Source organism: Leuresthes tenuis, unplaced genomic scaffold, assembly GCF_036924035.1.
Source record: "Leuresthes tenuis unplaced genomic scaffold, fLeuTen1.0.hap1 SCAF_1, whole genome shotgun sequence".
Lineage (NCBI taxonomy): Eukaryota > Metazoa > Chordata > Actinopteri > Atheriniformes > Atherinopsidae > Leuresthes > Leuresthes tenuis.
The window spans coordinates 3977106-3992001 of NW_027325355.1; the positions used below are offsets into that span (position 1 = coordinate 3977106).

The 14896-nt window shown below is 43.3% G+C and overlaps 1 protein-coding gene, 7 non-coding genes and 5 pseudogenes across 8 annotated transcripts; 12 read left to right on the top strand and 1 right to left on the bottom strand.

The window, feature by feature from the left end:
* Positions 1-260: 260 nt before the first annotated feature.
* Positions 261-379, top strand: LOC140299994 (5S ribosomal RNA; annotated as a pseudogene).
* Positions 380-648: 269 nt separating this feature from the next.
* LOC140303380 (5S ribosomal RNA) lies at positions 649-767 on the top strand. The gene has a single exon (XR_011915187.1). It is a non-coding gene; the product is annotated as a 5S ribosomal RNA (ribosomal RNA).
* A 269-nt stretch (positions 768-1036) lies between these two features.
* On the top strand, positions 1037-1155 carry LOC140298933 (5S ribosomal RNA). Its single transcript, XR_011914533.1, has one exon. It is a non-coding gene; the product is annotated as a 5S ribosomal RNA (ribosomal RNA).
* A 269-nt stretch (positions 1156-1424) lies between these two features.
* LOC140299885 (5S ribosomal RNA) lies at positions 1425-1543 on the top strand (annotated as a pseudogene).
* Positions 1544-1812: 269 nt separating this feature from the next.
* Positions 1813-1931, top strand: LOC140299996 (5S ribosomal RNA; annotated as a pseudogene).
* Positions 1932-2200: 269 nt separating this feature from the next.
* LOC140303441 (5S ribosomal RNA) lies at positions 2201-2319 on the top strand. Its single transcript, XR_011915189.1, has one exon. It is a non-coding gene; the product is annotated as a 5S ribosomal RNA (ribosomal RNA).
* Positions 2320-2588: 269 nt separating this feature from the next.
* On the top strand, positions 2589-2707 carry LOC140293206 (5S ribosomal RNA). Its single transcript, XR_011912650.1, has one exon. It is a non-coding gene; the product is annotated as a 5S ribosomal RNA (ribosomal RNA).
* Positions 2708-2976: 269 nt separating this feature from the next.
* On the top strand, positions 2977-3095 carry LOC140297709 (5S ribosomal RNA). The gene has a single exon (XR_011913420.1). It is a non-coding gene; the product is annotated as a 5S ribosomal RNA (ribosomal RNA).
* A 269-nt stretch (positions 3096-3364) lies between these two features.
* LOC140297529 (5S ribosomal RNA) lies at positions 3365-3483 on the top strand. Its single transcript, XR_011913255.1, has one exon. It is a non-coding gene; the product is annotated as a 5S ribosomal RNA (ribosomal RNA).
* A 269-nt stretch (positions 3484-3752) lies between these two features.
* On the top strand, positions 3753-3871 carry LOC140300844 (5S ribosomal RNA; annotated as a pseudogene).
* A 269-nt stretch (positions 3872-4140) lies between these two features.
* LOC140297530 (5S ribosomal RNA) lies at positions 4141-4259 on the top strand. The gene has a single exon (XR_011913256.1). It is a non-coding gene; the product is annotated as a 5S ribosomal RNA (ribosomal RNA).
* Positions 4260-4518: 259 nt separating this feature from the next.
* Positions 4519-4637, top strand: LOC140296070 (5S ribosomal RNA; annotated as a pseudogene).
* A 2489-nt stretch (positions 4638-7126) lies between these two features.
* LOC140309114 (tripartite motif-containing protein 16-like) lies at positions 7127-8800 on the bottom strand. Its single transcript, XM_072387282.1, has one exon. The coding sequence runs from the start codon at positions 8798-8800 to the stop codon at positions 7127-7129; it is 1674 nt and encodes a 557-aa protein (XP_072243383.1).
* Between the last annotated feature and the right edge of the window lie 6096 nt (positions 8801-14896).

Consider the following 14896-nt stretch of genomic DNA (forward strand, 5'->3'; position numbering starts at 1 on the left):
CTCTCTACCACCTGCATGTCTTTTGTTGCAACATCTGATCACCCTGTGACACATGAGGAAGTTGGTCATCTTCAGCTGCTGCTGCTTTGTTGGCAGACACGAAGTGATCTGAGAGTCTCAGTTTCAACTACAGATAATAATCACATCAGGAATGAACATGTGCCCACTACAAGTTAGCCTTTCTCTGCAATTATCTGGTTACATAGAGGAACTGTTTGATTCCAGTACCTATATAATGCACATTGTTCACAGATATTGTTGCTTACGGCCACACCACCCTGAAAATACCTGACCTCGTCTGATCTCGGAAGCCAAGCAGGGTTGGGCCTGGTTAGTACTTGGATGGGAGACTGCTAGGGAATACCAGGTGCTTTAAGCTTTTTCTCTTCTCTCGACCACCTGCATATCTTTTTTTGCAACGTCTGATCACCCTGTGACACATGAGGAAGTTGGTCATCTTCAGCTGCTGCTGCTTTGTTGGCAGACACGAAGTGATCTGAAAGTCTCAATTTCGGCTGGAGAGAATAATCACGACAGGGATGAAGATGTGCCCACTACGCATCAGCCTTTCTCGGCAATTATCTGGTTACATAGAGGAACTGTTTGATTCCAGTACCTATATAATGCACATTGTTCACAGATATTGTTGCTTACGGCCACACCACCCTGAACATGCCCGACCTCGTCTGATCTCGGAAGCCAAGCAGGGTTGGGCCTGGTTAGTACTTGGATGGGAGACTTCTTGGGAATACCAGGTGCTGTAAGCTTTTTCTCTTCTCTCTACCACCTGCATGTCTTTTGTTGCAACATCTGATCACCCTGTGACACATGAGGAAGTTGGTCATCTTCAGCTGCTGCTGCTTTGTTGGCAGACACGAAGTGATCTGAGAGTCTCAGTTTCAGCTGCAGAGAATAATCACATCAGGGATGAAGATGTGCCCACTACATATCAGCCTTTCTCGGCAATTATCTGGTTACATAGAGGAACCGTATGATTCCAGTACCCATATAATGCACATTGTTCACAGATATTGTTGCTTACGGCCACACCACCCTGAATATGCCCGACCTCGTCTGATCTCGGAAGCCAAGCAGGGTTGGGCCTGGTTAGTACTTGGATGGGAGACTTCTTGGGAATACCAGGTGCTGTAAGCTTTTTCTCTTCTCTCGACCACCTGCATGTCTTTTGTTGCAACGTCTGATCACCCTGTGACACATGAGGAAGTTGGTCATCTTCAGCTGCTGCTGCTTTGTTGGCAGACACGAAGTGATCTGAGAGTCTCAGTTTCCGCTGGACAGAATAATTACGACAGGGAAGAAGATGTGCCCACTACATATCAGCCTTTCTCGGCAATTTTCTGGTTACATAGAGGAACCGTATGATTCCAGTACCTATATAATGCACATTGTTCACAGATATTGTTGCTTACAGCCACACCACCCTGAATATGCCCGACCTCGTCTGATCTCGGAAGCCAAGCAGGGTTGGGCCTTGTTAGTACTTGGATCGGAGACTTCTTGGGAATACCAGGTGCTGTAAGCTTTTTCTCTTCTCTCGACCACCTGCATGTCTTTTGTTGCAACGTCTGATCACCCTGTGACACATGAGGAAGTTGGTCATCTTCAGCTGCTGCTGCTTTGTTGGCAGACACAAAGTGATCTGAGAGTCTCAGTTTCAACTACAGATAATAATCACATCAGGAATGAACATGTGCCCACTACAAGTTAGCCTTTCTCTGCAATTATCTGGTTACATAGAGGAACTGTTTGATTCCAGTACCTATATAATGCACATTGTTCACAGATATTGTTGCTTACGGCCACACCACCCTGAAAATACCTGACCTCGTCTGATCTCGGAAGCCAAGCAGGGTTGGGCCTGGTTAGTACTTGGATGGGAGACTGCTAGGGAATACCAGGTGCTTTAAGCTTTTTCTCTTCTCTCGACCACCTGCATATCTTTTTTTGCAACGTCTGATCACCCTGTGACACATGAGGAAGTTGGTCATCTTCAGCTGCTGCTGCTTTGTTGGCAGACACGAAGTGATCTGAAAGTCTCAGTTTCGGCTGGAGAGAATAATCACGACAGGGATGAAGATGTGCCCACTACGCATCAGCCTTTCTCGGCAATTATCTGGTTACATAGAGGAACTGTTTGATTCCAGTACCTATATAATGCACATTGTTCACAGATATTGTTGCTTACGGCCACACCACCCTGAACATGCCCGACCTCGTCTGATCTCGGAAGCCAAGCAGGGTTGGGCCTGGTTAGTACTTGGATGGGAGACTTCTTGGGAATACCAGGTGCTGTAAGCTTTTTCTCTTCTCTCTACCACCTGCATGTCTTTTGTTGCAACATCTGATCACCCTGTGACACATGAGGAAGTTGGTCATCTTCAGCTGCTGCTGCTTTGTTGGCAGACACGAAGTGATCTGAGAGTCTCAGTTTCAGCTGCAGAGAATAATCACATCAGGGATGAAGATGTGCCCACTACATATCAGCCTTTCTCGGCAATTATCTGGTTACATAGAGGAACCGTATGATTCCAGTACCTATATAATGCACATTGTTCACAGATATTGTTGCTTACGGCCACACCACCCTGAATATGCCTGACCTCGTCTGATCTCGGAAGCCAAGCAGGGTTGGGCCTGGTTAGTACTTGGATGGGAGACTTCTTGGGAATACCAGGTGCTGTAAGCTTTTTCTCTTCTCTCGACCACCTGCATGTCTTTTGTTGCAACGTCTGATCACCCTGTGACACATGAGGAAGTTGGTCATCTTCAGCTGCTGCTGCTTTGTTGGCAGACACGAAGTGATCTGAGAGTCTCAGTTTCCGCTGGACAGAATAATTACGACAGGGAAGAAGATGTGCCCACTACATATCAGCCTTTCTCGGCAATTTTCTGGTTACATAGAGGAACCGTATGATTCCAGTACCTATATAATGCACATTGTTCACAGATATTGTTGCTTACAGCCACACCACCCTGAATATGCCCGACCTCGTCTGATCTCGGAAGCCAAGCAGGGTTGGGCCTGGTTAGTACTTGGATCGGAGACTTCTTGGGAATACCAGGTGCTGTAAGCTTTTTCTCTTCTCTCGACCACCTGCATGTCTTTTGTTGCAACGTCTGATCACCCTGTGACACATGAGGAAGTTGGTCATCTTCAGCTGCTGCTGCTTTGTTGGCAGACACGAAGTGATCTGAGAGTCTCAGTTTCCGCTGGACAGAATAATTACGACAGGGAAGAAGATGTGCCCACTACATATCAGCCTTTCTCGGCAATTTTCTGGTTACATAGAGGAACCGTATGATTCCAGTACCTATATAATGCACATTGTTCACAGATATTGTTGCTTACGGCCACACCACCCTGAATATGCCCGACCTCGTCTGATCTCGGAAGCCAAGCAGGGTTGGGCCTGGTTAGTACTTGGATCGGAGACTTCTTGGGAATACCAGGTGCTGTAAGCTTTTTCTCTTCTCTCGACCACCTGCATGTCTTTTGTTGCAACGTCTGATCACCCTGTGACACATGAGGAAGTTGGTCATCTTCAGCTGCTGCTGCTTTGTTGGCAGACACGAAGTGATCTGAGAGTCTCAGTTTCCGCTGGACAGAATAATTACGACAGGGAAGAAGATGTGCCCACTACATATCAGCCTTTCTCGGCAATTTTCTGGTTACATAGAGGAACCGTATGATTCCAGTACCTATATAATGCACATTGTTCACAGATATTGTTGCTTACGGCCACACCACCCTGAATATGCCCGACCTCGTCTGATCTCGGAAGCCAAGCAGGGTTGGGCCTGGTTAGTGCTTGGATGGGAGACTACTTGGGAATACCAGGTGCAGTAAGCTTTTTCTCTTCTCTCTACCACCTGCATGTCTTTTGTTGCAACGTCTGATCACCCTGTGACACATGAGGAAGTTGGTCATCTTCAGCTGCTGCTGCTTTGTTGGCAGACACGAAGTGATCTGAGAGTCTCAGTTTCCGCTGGACAGAATAATTACGATAGGGAAGAAGATGTGCCCACTACATATCAGCCTTTCTCAGCAATTTTCTGGTTACATAGAGGAACCGTATGATTCCAGTACCTATATAATGCACATTGTTCACAGATATTGTTGCTTACGGCCACACCACCCTGAATATGCCCGACCTCGTCTGATCTCGGAAGCCAAGCAGGGTTGGGCCTGGTTAGTACTTGGATCGGAGACTTCTTGGGAATACCAGGTGCTGTAAGCTTTTTCTCTACTCTCGACCACCTGCATGTCTTTTTTTGCAACGTCTGATCACCCTGTGACACATGAGGAAGTTGGTCATCTTCAGCTGCTGCTGCTGCTGCTTTGTTGGCAGACACGAAGTCATCTGAGAGTCTCAGTTTCAACTGAAGAGAATAATCACATCAGGGAAGAAGATGTGCCCACTACAAGTCAGCCTTTCTCTGCAATTATCTGGTTACATAGAGTAACCGTATGATTCCAGTACCTATATAACAGACATAGTTACTGGCCACACCACTTTGAATATGCCCGACCTCGTCTGATCTCGGAAGCCAAGCAGGGTTCGGACTGGTTAGTACTTGGATGGGAGACCCCTTGGGAATACCAGGTGCTGTAAGCTTTTTCTCTTCTCTCTACCATCTGCACCACTTGTCTTTTGTTGCAATTTCTGATCACCCTGTGAAGTTAAGCAGGGTCGGGCCTGGTTAGTACTCGGTTAAATCCGGTTGTTCTACTGTACTTCTCTACAAAAACCAAAGAGGAAGCTGCTGTCCCATCAAAATTCAACGTCTTCAATATCAAAAAAGAAGTCCAGTGGCTCTTATGAATATTTTCCATCATTTCAGTTTATTTCTGACATTCAGCTTTTCATAGCACATGATGACTGTGTTGAAAATATGTGCAACAATGTAAACCACCAAGATAATCTGAATAATAATTGTATTTATTTTCACTGAGGCTTGTGTAAACCACAGACTGTATTTAGTGTAAACTGTGTTTTCATTCCTGAGCTGATCTCATTCACCTGATGACACTCCTTAACTGTCACTGTTGAAAAATCCCTCCAATTATTTATAGTTTAGATAGAAATTGTTAGAAACGTTTGTTTTTAATGTCCCTCATCAGGATGTAGAGTCATTACTGTGGTGAAGGAGTTTGTCCAAGGTTGGGGTTGAGTTAATGTCTGAAATCATGGGGGATGGATGGTAACATCACCGTCCTTTCAGTTGTTTTATTTTTCTTAAATCATTCCTGTTCCACACATGCTTAGCTAACTGGCTAACGACACGTTTACTGTTAGCGAGTCAAGAGAGACCGCACACAGGCCGAGTTCAGTCTGAATGAACAGAGCAGGAGCTTAAACCTCCTCTACATCCCTGTGAGCAGGATGAAGGCGTCCTCTTGTGTTAGTTTTCAGATTTCAGCTGTAAACCTGCAGGACGACATGAGAAAAGAGAGATTTAAACATCTGTAATATCACACTGTGTCAGTTTGTTCACAGGACTCACAACCTGTAACACTGATGCTGCTTTCAGGGAACTTCTTCCTGTTATTGTTTCTTTTTTTGTGAACTTTAACTTTATCAATAAGTGGCAGACCAAACAGCGCAGTCACCTCTCCATCTGTGGTCTCCAAACACGACTGAAACTGAGGAGTCTGCTGGAAACTCCACTTTACTCTGACCCGCTCCACCCAAACTCGTACCTGTGACGATCCTTAAACAATACGTGGAACAGAACAATGAGAGTTAAACAGTTCTCAGCCCCACCACAAAACCTTTTCATTCATTTGGATGACATGATCCTTTCTTCATCATATTCTCATTAACGATCAGAGCTGAGTCAGATTTCTTTGAAAAGTCCATCGCTGACAGCAGCAGAAAGTGACCAAATATACTGAACATAATTACAATGTTTTCAGTATTTTTAGCTTGTGCTACTTTCTATTTGTGCTCCACCACATTCAGAGACTCTGTTGTACCTTTTAGTCCACTACATTCATCTGATAACTTCAGCACATTCAGACTAATACTAAAAAACATCAGAAAGAACAGAATCAGATCATAGAATATTATGTAAGATCACACACATCACCTTTAATCATTCCATAACACGTTATTCCAAAGTGTGACATTCTGCCTCATTTATTCTATTTTTTACATTCAAATATGTTTTCATATGAATGTTTTTATAATTTGAGTAAAATCAAAAGTAAATCTACAGTTTTACCTGAAACAAAATCTCTGTGGTTCTGATTCTGTGACTTTTGTCCAAGAATTCTTCTTCCACTTCTTGTCTCTGAGAACAAATGACATCTCCTGTAATGACTGACATCATATAATATTGTTACATTTAGCTTTGATTTGAATCACTTTGAAGTTTCATGTCGTTCTTTTTGTTTTCTGAGTTTCTTCCAACATCTCAGAACACGTTCAGAAACAAGTTTGAAGCGTTTGTGAGCAAACAGGTGAAACCCAGAATATGATCCTGAACCAAAGCAACTCTTCCAGCCACAGATGGCTTTCAACAAATATCTCTGAAACAAAGCAGTTACTTGTTGCCGCCGTGTGTTGCCACCATGAGGGATGCTGGTGGTGTGACAGCCTCACTCCCATTTTCACAGAAACACAATTCATGATCAGGAGGAATCCACAATTTATTATTTACAGAAAAACATCCAGAATCAGAACATTTAGTTTCTGGGTTACCAAGTAGATCATTACTGAGAGTTTTCAAAGCAGCAGCAACATTTGATCTAGGAAACAGATCAAAGTAAGTTTAACTGCAGAATTATTTTCACATTTACAAAGTGATGAGATGTGAAAAGAATCTGTGATAAAGGAAGGTCTGCTGATTTCTCTGTTTGGCTCCATGAAGTGGAAGAGAAACAACAACATACAAACACATCAACACAAGGATTCAACTAACATTCAGAGCTCAGAGAAGTTTAGATTTTCATGTGGAGAAATCTTTCTGTGAATAAAACTCAGCATTAGCAGCGATATCCTCCATGGCTGCACAAACAGGAAAAAGCAGCAAATAAACAACAGAACAGCAGCGCAGAGACATCACAGCAATGAACTCTCAGCAACAAACTGACTGAATACCTTTATTTCACTTCACACAGCTCAGCTGTGGCTCCAGTCCATCCAATCCTAACTCCAGCATAGAGCGGCTGAGTGAATGTGGTCTGGACTCTGTGGAGGAGAGTCATGGCTTCAGAGACGCTGTAGAAGGACAGAATACCTGCTCTGTGATCCAGGTACACTCCTACTCTGGAGGACTGAGGACCTGAGATGGAGGCTTTCATCTTGTTGGACCAAAATTCAAAACTGTTTTGGTAACATTTTAATGCCCAAGATTTGTCATTACGTCCAAATCCACATTCATTCCCTGTTCTGCTGATGTGCTTGTATGCGACTGCTACATCAGCTCCTCCCCCTCTCCTCTCCACCTCCCAGTAACAGCGTCCAGTCAGACTCTCTCTGCTCAGGACCTGACACCATTCCGTGAATCTGTCTGGATGAGCAGAATAAGACTGAGGTTGTCTCATTACTGTCACTTTTCTGTTCCCCTCTGACACTAACAGATATGTGTTTGCTGTGTTTGGATCCAGTGTGATGTCACATGAATATTTTAAGAAGGCAGCTCTGCTCTTTGGCTCTGGTTCTGGTTCTGGCAGTAAAACATCCACTTCAGTGACTGTCAGTGAGCTGTTTGTCCATTTCTCTCTCAGAATGTCCTGTAGTTTCTCTCTGAGCTCTGACGCAGCTGCTGTCACATCCTCAAAGTACCTCAGAGGACGGGTATTGATGCTGGATGAGTGTGTGGACTCACTGAGTGCTGACAGTGAGGGGTAGTTGTGTAGAAACTGGTTGTGATCGTCTGTGTGTGAGAGCTGCTTCAGCTCAGCATCTTTCCTCTTCAGCTCAGTGATCTCCTGCTCCAGCTTCTCCTGAAGCTCTTTGACTCGACTCACTTCAGTTTGCTGCTGGGATCTGAGCTGCTGCTTCACATCAGAGCTTCTTTTGTGGATGAGACGGATCAGCTCGGTGAAGATGTTCTCACTGTCCTCCACTGTTTTATCAGCAGACTGATTGATGGCCTCCACCTCCTGTTGAAGCAGCTTCACATCTTTCTCTCTGTCCTGGATTCTCTGCTGGATTTGTTGTCGACTCCCCTCCAGCTCTCTCTGCCTCTCAGTCCTTTCTGCTGCAGCTGACACTGTGTCGTGGCCTTTATGATCATCCACAGGGCAGAGATAACAGATAGACTTCTGATCAGTACGGCAGAACATCTTCATCACCTCATCATGACGACAGCAGATGTTCTCCTGGAGGCTCTTGGAGGGCTCCACCAGCTTGTGTTTCTTGAATGGAGTCACATCATAATGAGGCTGAAGGTGTTTCTCACAGTAAGAGGCCAGACAGAATAAACAGGACTTGATGGCTTTCAGTTTTCTTCCAGAGCAGAAATCACAGGCCACATCTTCAGGTCCAGCATGGCAGAGATCAGCAGGAGCAGCTTGGAGTCCAGTCTTCTTCAGCTGCTTCACTAAATCAGCTAACATGGTGCTTTTCTCCAGGACAGGCCTCAGTGTGAAAGTTTTCCTGCAATGAGGGCATCTGTGAATTCCCTTCTTATTCTTTCCATTCCAGTAGCCTTTAATACAGTTCATGCAGTAGCTGTGTCCACAGGGAATAGTCACCGGATCCTTCAGTAGATCCAGACAGATCGAACAAGAGAAGGTTTCCAGGTCCAGTTTAACCCTTTTCTGAGCCATTTCCTCCATTTGGCAGAGCAGTGTGTGACTCTCAGAGCAGAAACACCGTCTGTGCTGTGATACAAAACTAATTCAACCTCCTTTTGTTGCAGCTGATCAGCTGATCTTCACTTAAGAGCTCCTCTACTATCACACAATGGTTTCACACATCCTCCCAGCTTCAGATCAGTTTGGGGAGGGAACAAGGGAACAGTGCTGGTTTCACCTCAGTCCAGGCAGGATTGTTCAAGGGGTTGTTGAATTCTTATTTGTTCTCTGTTGAAGGGAAAGATAAATTCATCAACCTTCCACTGAAACTTCAACATGAAGAAAATTGGTTTCTCTGAATCTATCAGATCAGCATTTTCCGCTCTGCAGCAGCTTGAAATTCTTAAATCATGATCTTCTGCTGAAATGCTCACCTGAATCTTCAGACTGATGCATTCAAGTGCGTGACATGAAACATGAGCTCTCATACGGCTGTTGGACTTCAGAAGAGGTAAAAACCTGCAGATTTGAGCTGCCTGAAAACTAAAGCTGACCCCTAACCTGCAGACTTTCTGTACTCCTGGCTGGCTGGACCAGAGTCCAGAGAAGAGTCAAATATTAGCTCTTAACTCACATGTAGATATTACCGATTAAAGGTTTCTTAAGACTGCATCAGACATGTTTGATCAGTTTGATCTGTCTATCGAGCTGTTAGCCCGATTTTTTCATTGGAAGCCCAAGAACAAGCTGGAGAAATTGTTTATTAAAAAAGTATTTATTAGTGGTCACAAGTAAAGTATATTGCAGCGCTGGACTCGGAGTGCCAGAGCTCCCGCAGGAAATCCGTCAGGCCGAGCCCCGTTATCCGGAAACATGTTATATTTATATTCAGCTTTATCTCACAGAAGTTGTATTCACACTTGTCAGAGTATAATTGGCCAGTTTTGGGTGACATGCTCAGGCCAGCTGCTGTCCTTGTTGTGTTCTTTGGATGTGATAAACAATGTGTGTGTATGTGTGAGTGCTGTTTTAGGCGTGGATCTAATGTACCAGACCTATCTGCCCTAATAGAGATATTTTGTCTGACCCAGTTGTTTATGTCCTTCTAAGGTCTTGGACCATTTAAGGTCATCTGTTGTGCAGTATGAGCAGAGTGGAAAAGTACCAGCTAGGAACATAGGTTATTTAGGAAAATACAGAATATGAACTTATAATGTCTAAGATCAAAGCCAATTATAACAGAGCTCTGTATACTGACTGGCGTCTTCAGGCTGAGCCTGATAGAAACCCTCTTTGTCTCTTTGTCTCTGTGTAGAAAAGAAGCTGCATCTTAAGATGGAGTTCCTGTGGTGTTTTATCCACTCTTGTCCACACTGAAAACACAAACAGCATAAAACAGCAGAATGACTTCTTTTTCAGCCTTTTTCAGTTGGCAGGAAACAACAAAACGCTTCACAGCAAACATCTGTTCAGAAGTGAGAATACCCAGCTAAGCAGATTAGTGTGATCAGAGATTTCTGTGTTGCTCAGATAACACTTCATGTACTTTATGTTTCTGCGTCACGTCGACAGTATTGGGTGTGACGCCGTCATTGAGCATTCAAAGTTCTGCATTGAGGGACCGTGTTTCTCTGCAATTCACCATGCTGCTAGGGGTGTGTGGCTGTGTTTGTGGGGTTTCAGGGGTTATAGCCAAATCCTTGCTTTTTCTTCCGGTCACAGTTAACAACAGTAAACTATGGCAATAGAGGTGGAGCAGCTGTATTTGTAGTTGGAGCTCATCAATACTGAAGAACAAATGCTTATATTGCAAATGTTGAAGCGCAGGCGACAGAAAAGACGTTTGCGTCACTACGTTCACACACTGAGGGACCTGAACAAGTGCACTTTTGATACTTTTGAATATCAACGGGCCGATTTGACGAGCTTCTTCGCCGTGTACAGCCGTTAAGACCTGAAAAAGCAACTGCCGGAAATTACGTTTGGCCCAGAGATTTTCACTTCTGCTGCATCCCCTCCCCTCTGCAAAAATTGTGTATTCCTCTCAAGGTGCTAACTGTCTCCATTGTATTGTGATTAGCCACTCCACCCCCCACTGAGGTTGCTGCCTGTAATGACAAAGGCCAAACTGCTGTTTGAATGAACTCTGATCAGCCCAACATACGGTGTGTTGAGTTATGTCTGTTGTACACAGACTGTACAAAGACAGACCCTTTTTCATATTTATGTTTTATTTAGCCAACTAACAGATGTTCACATTCACCTTATTTTGTGAGATGATTTCTATTTGTCATAACACTTGTTTTAATAATGGTCTGTTATTTTAGGAAGGGACATACTAAATCATTCATGAACGGTAATTTGGTTGTAGGTAAACCTCAATTTCAATGACAATTTACTCTGCCAAGCTCACAATGTGAGAGGACAAAGGACTGGAATTAGTGCCCCAAAAATTCCAATTTCAGCTTGGAAAAACTACAAACAGACGATATAACTTCAGGAAGAATAAATGTTTATTTCACACTAAGAAAAGTAGGCTCACTACATATGAAGGCTATACAAAGCACAGAAATGTAGCATACAGTTGTCCCATCTAGCAGTTTCCACATTCCCATGGTGAGTCTTTCCTACATTTGCCACAGGTGTATCTGCGGCAGCGTACACAAAGTTCGGTGCTTCTGTTATTATTGCAGAGTATGTGCACCTGGCACTGTGTCTTTTTCTTCTGAGAAACTCATCTCGCGAAGCTGCTGTTTGTGTTCTTCCCCTTTTCCTGCAAAAGCCTGTTTTGAAGTTCCTCTGCAAGCTCCAGCATGAACAGTTGGCAACGTTCTTTGGATCCCGTACATGCTGTGTACAAGACCTGTGCATTTGTGACAGCCATGTCAAGCAGATTGTAAAACACAGCCATGGGCCATCTCTGTGTTCCTGCACGCACCGAGTGGTTGCGTGATTTCTGGCCCATGATATCAACGCCTTTGAAATGGTTGTAATCAACAAAAGTGTTTGTTTTTTGTTTTTGGGTGTCCACAATTTCCACTTTCTGATGCATGGTGCTCAAAAGACAAACAGATTTTTTGTTGCAAACACCGTCAGCAAAGCACTTCCAGATGTGAACACCTGTGTGGAGTACAACTGGCGCCCCAAGGTTTCCCAACTCCCAACGATTTTTGTTGATGGTGCCAAGCAGAGTTGTTTTTCGTTGAAGAAGCCTGTTAGCCAAAGACAGAGAGGTAAAGAAATTGTCCATAGTTACAGTCCTTCCCTGGTCCATAAATGGTTCCATCAATTTCAAAACAACATTCTCTGACAGCCTCTCTCCCGTCGGACGAGTGGGATCTTTCCCTAAGTAAGGGATGGCATTACACATGTATTTTGTGTCCAGATCTATTACAATCAAAAACTTGAATCCAAACTTATCAGGCTTTGATGCAGTGTACTGCAGAAAGGGACAACGAACCTTTGAAAGAAATAACTGCTCATCCACGGTAACATGCTGCCCTGGACTGTAGGACGACACACATTTCTGAACAAACCGCTGCCAGATGTCTGAAATTGCTGCACATTTGTCCGTTTGTATGCGCTCCTTGCGGGTATCCTTGTTGTCGAAGCGAAGGTACCGCTTTATTTCAAGAAAGCGGTTACGGGGCATTATGGCTTTGACATCTGGGTTTCTGAATCTACTGGACCACATGAGTCGCATGGCACCAATGTAGCCCTTGGCAGCCCTGTGAAAAAGGATTGCGAGGAACGCCATCAGCTCGAAGACACTCATCTGCCAGCTGGGTTTTGTTCTACGGCCCTCCTGGATTGTGCAGTCTCTGATGGTCAACAACATGCTGATATCCAACAAACACAGGAAGCTTTGAAGGCGACTCGTGATATTGTTTGTTGCAAACTCTGTTGGCCCTCCAGATCCATCAAATGCCATCTGTGAAGTTTCATGAGCAGAAAAGTCTCCAACTTTGCGGTGGAACCACATAGTGCCATCTTTCGCCTTTTCTGTGGATCCAGGTGTTATGCCCACATCTGCAACTTTTTGTTTTTTATTACAAGGGGGATTTACATGCCACGTGTCTTCCTCCTCATCTGACATGGCCTCTGTGTCTGGACTGTCCTGCTCAATCACATAATTGATCACCCGTCTCCTGGTGCGTCTTTGGAGGGGAGGATTTATTGGTGCAAGAGAAGTTGCATCCTCATCACTTGACGAATCTGTGACAACGTTTTCATTCTGAAATGCAAAGTCCACATCTCCACCATTAGATTCACAGTCCAACGTGCTCTGTAGAACTGCTAAAGCCTCCTGAGCACTGATCCCTCTTGGTTGCCTTGGTTGTGACATCGTGAAGTCTGGGTCTGTGTGCCAGGCATTCCCTATTTATGATTGTTTCTCGCCCACAACATTCACACCTTTTACGACACTCCCTTCCTCTCCCTTCCTTCATCGAATCTAAATTGTATGAAGCCCATTGAGTCTTACAAAAGGGCACATCAACTATAATCAAACCCACATAGTAAACTTGAAAGAGGCTATTTCTCAGATAACACAATTTGACTTATGCCTTTGTCAAATGCCAGCACAGATTTTGTTACAAATGTTATTGTGGAAAAATAGCAAATGTGCCTTTTATGGCCAGTGATTCTTACAGAAGGGCACATCAGAGTTGCTGGCCTGCAGAATTTCCTTTGTGTGGGGGTGGGGTGCTGGCAGGGACACAGCTCAAAAATTAGGCTTCTTTACACAACAATGGGAGGCAGATAATGGTATGTTAGACTTTTTTGGGGGGGATTCATACTTTGGGTACACTTTTGTAAACTTAAGAATGTTCAAGTTTAGTCTGAAGAAGTATTGAGTCAGTATACTTTCTAGTTCACTACAAGTACATGGTCCATAGTATACTTGCTATACTTATACTAATAACATACTTAATTAAATAAACTTCAGCAATACTACATTTTGCTAAGGGATGTCTTTAAGCTACATAAATGTAATGCAATTGAGCACACATATCATTTAGTGTAAACTTTTAAACTCCAGTACTATATGATTAGTATTCTGCTAAATTAAAAGTAAGCATGAGCGAATGACTTGACATTATTCCATACTTGGATCAAGATAAACTAACTATTAGTACTTTGTGGCAGAAAGAAGTAGAATGTATGCTAAGATACAAGTATAAGCTTTAGTATTAAGATATAAGTGTAAGTCTTAGTATTAATGTAATGACCATGTTAATACCTTCATTTTCCTATAGTTGCAAGTATTATTTACTCATAAAATGCACTTAGTAAGGAAAAGTATGAAATTAAACAAAATAATGGAAGAGGAAACAAGGAAACCACAGCTGCTCTTGAAAGTGATGAAAAAGAGGTAAGCTGAATATTATGCAACAGTTGTTCTAAGTGCCTGATTGTTTCAGCTCTCATATGAATAGGCTATTTCATTCCTCATTCATGTGGTCGGTAGTTCCAGACGACCAACAGGATGGTCTATGTGTCAGTGATACAACTGGGACAATGACTGTTATAATATCTACTGTATGAATGTTAAAAACAACAGCTTCTAAGCCTTGAACGCCCCACGTGTGGATTTAGCATTTGAACAGCTCATTCAGAAGAAAGCTGAAATATCTTCCAAAAGCAAGTTGTCAATTACTTTCTATTCAAGCACCCAAGATTGCAATGACTGAGGACAGAATACACCGTAACCGGGTACAATGAGTGTTCACACAAAGACAGTAAAGTATCTCATCTCATCTCATGAAAAACAACAGCACATTGTCAGGATGCCGGCTTCATGTAACTTGTCTTTCTGTGAAAAGCAAAAAATATTGGAACTCATGAAGTAGATAGTTGCTTATGCATCACTGCAGTTTTATCCATGGATGTATATATGGAGCCACATGTGAAGAAATGTACTCTTAAGTTGTTTGCAAAGGGTATTTAATTAAAAGTTTGATCTACTTTAAAATTGCGATTATCATTGTCTGACATCATTTTAGGATCCATTCAGTCGTGTTATGTTTGTGGTTTTACAATCTTTTTAAAAATGTAGAGATGGATGTGGATGTGACACTGATGTTTTCCAGTGAGGGAAAGTGGAATAATGTTTAATGTCCTGTATTT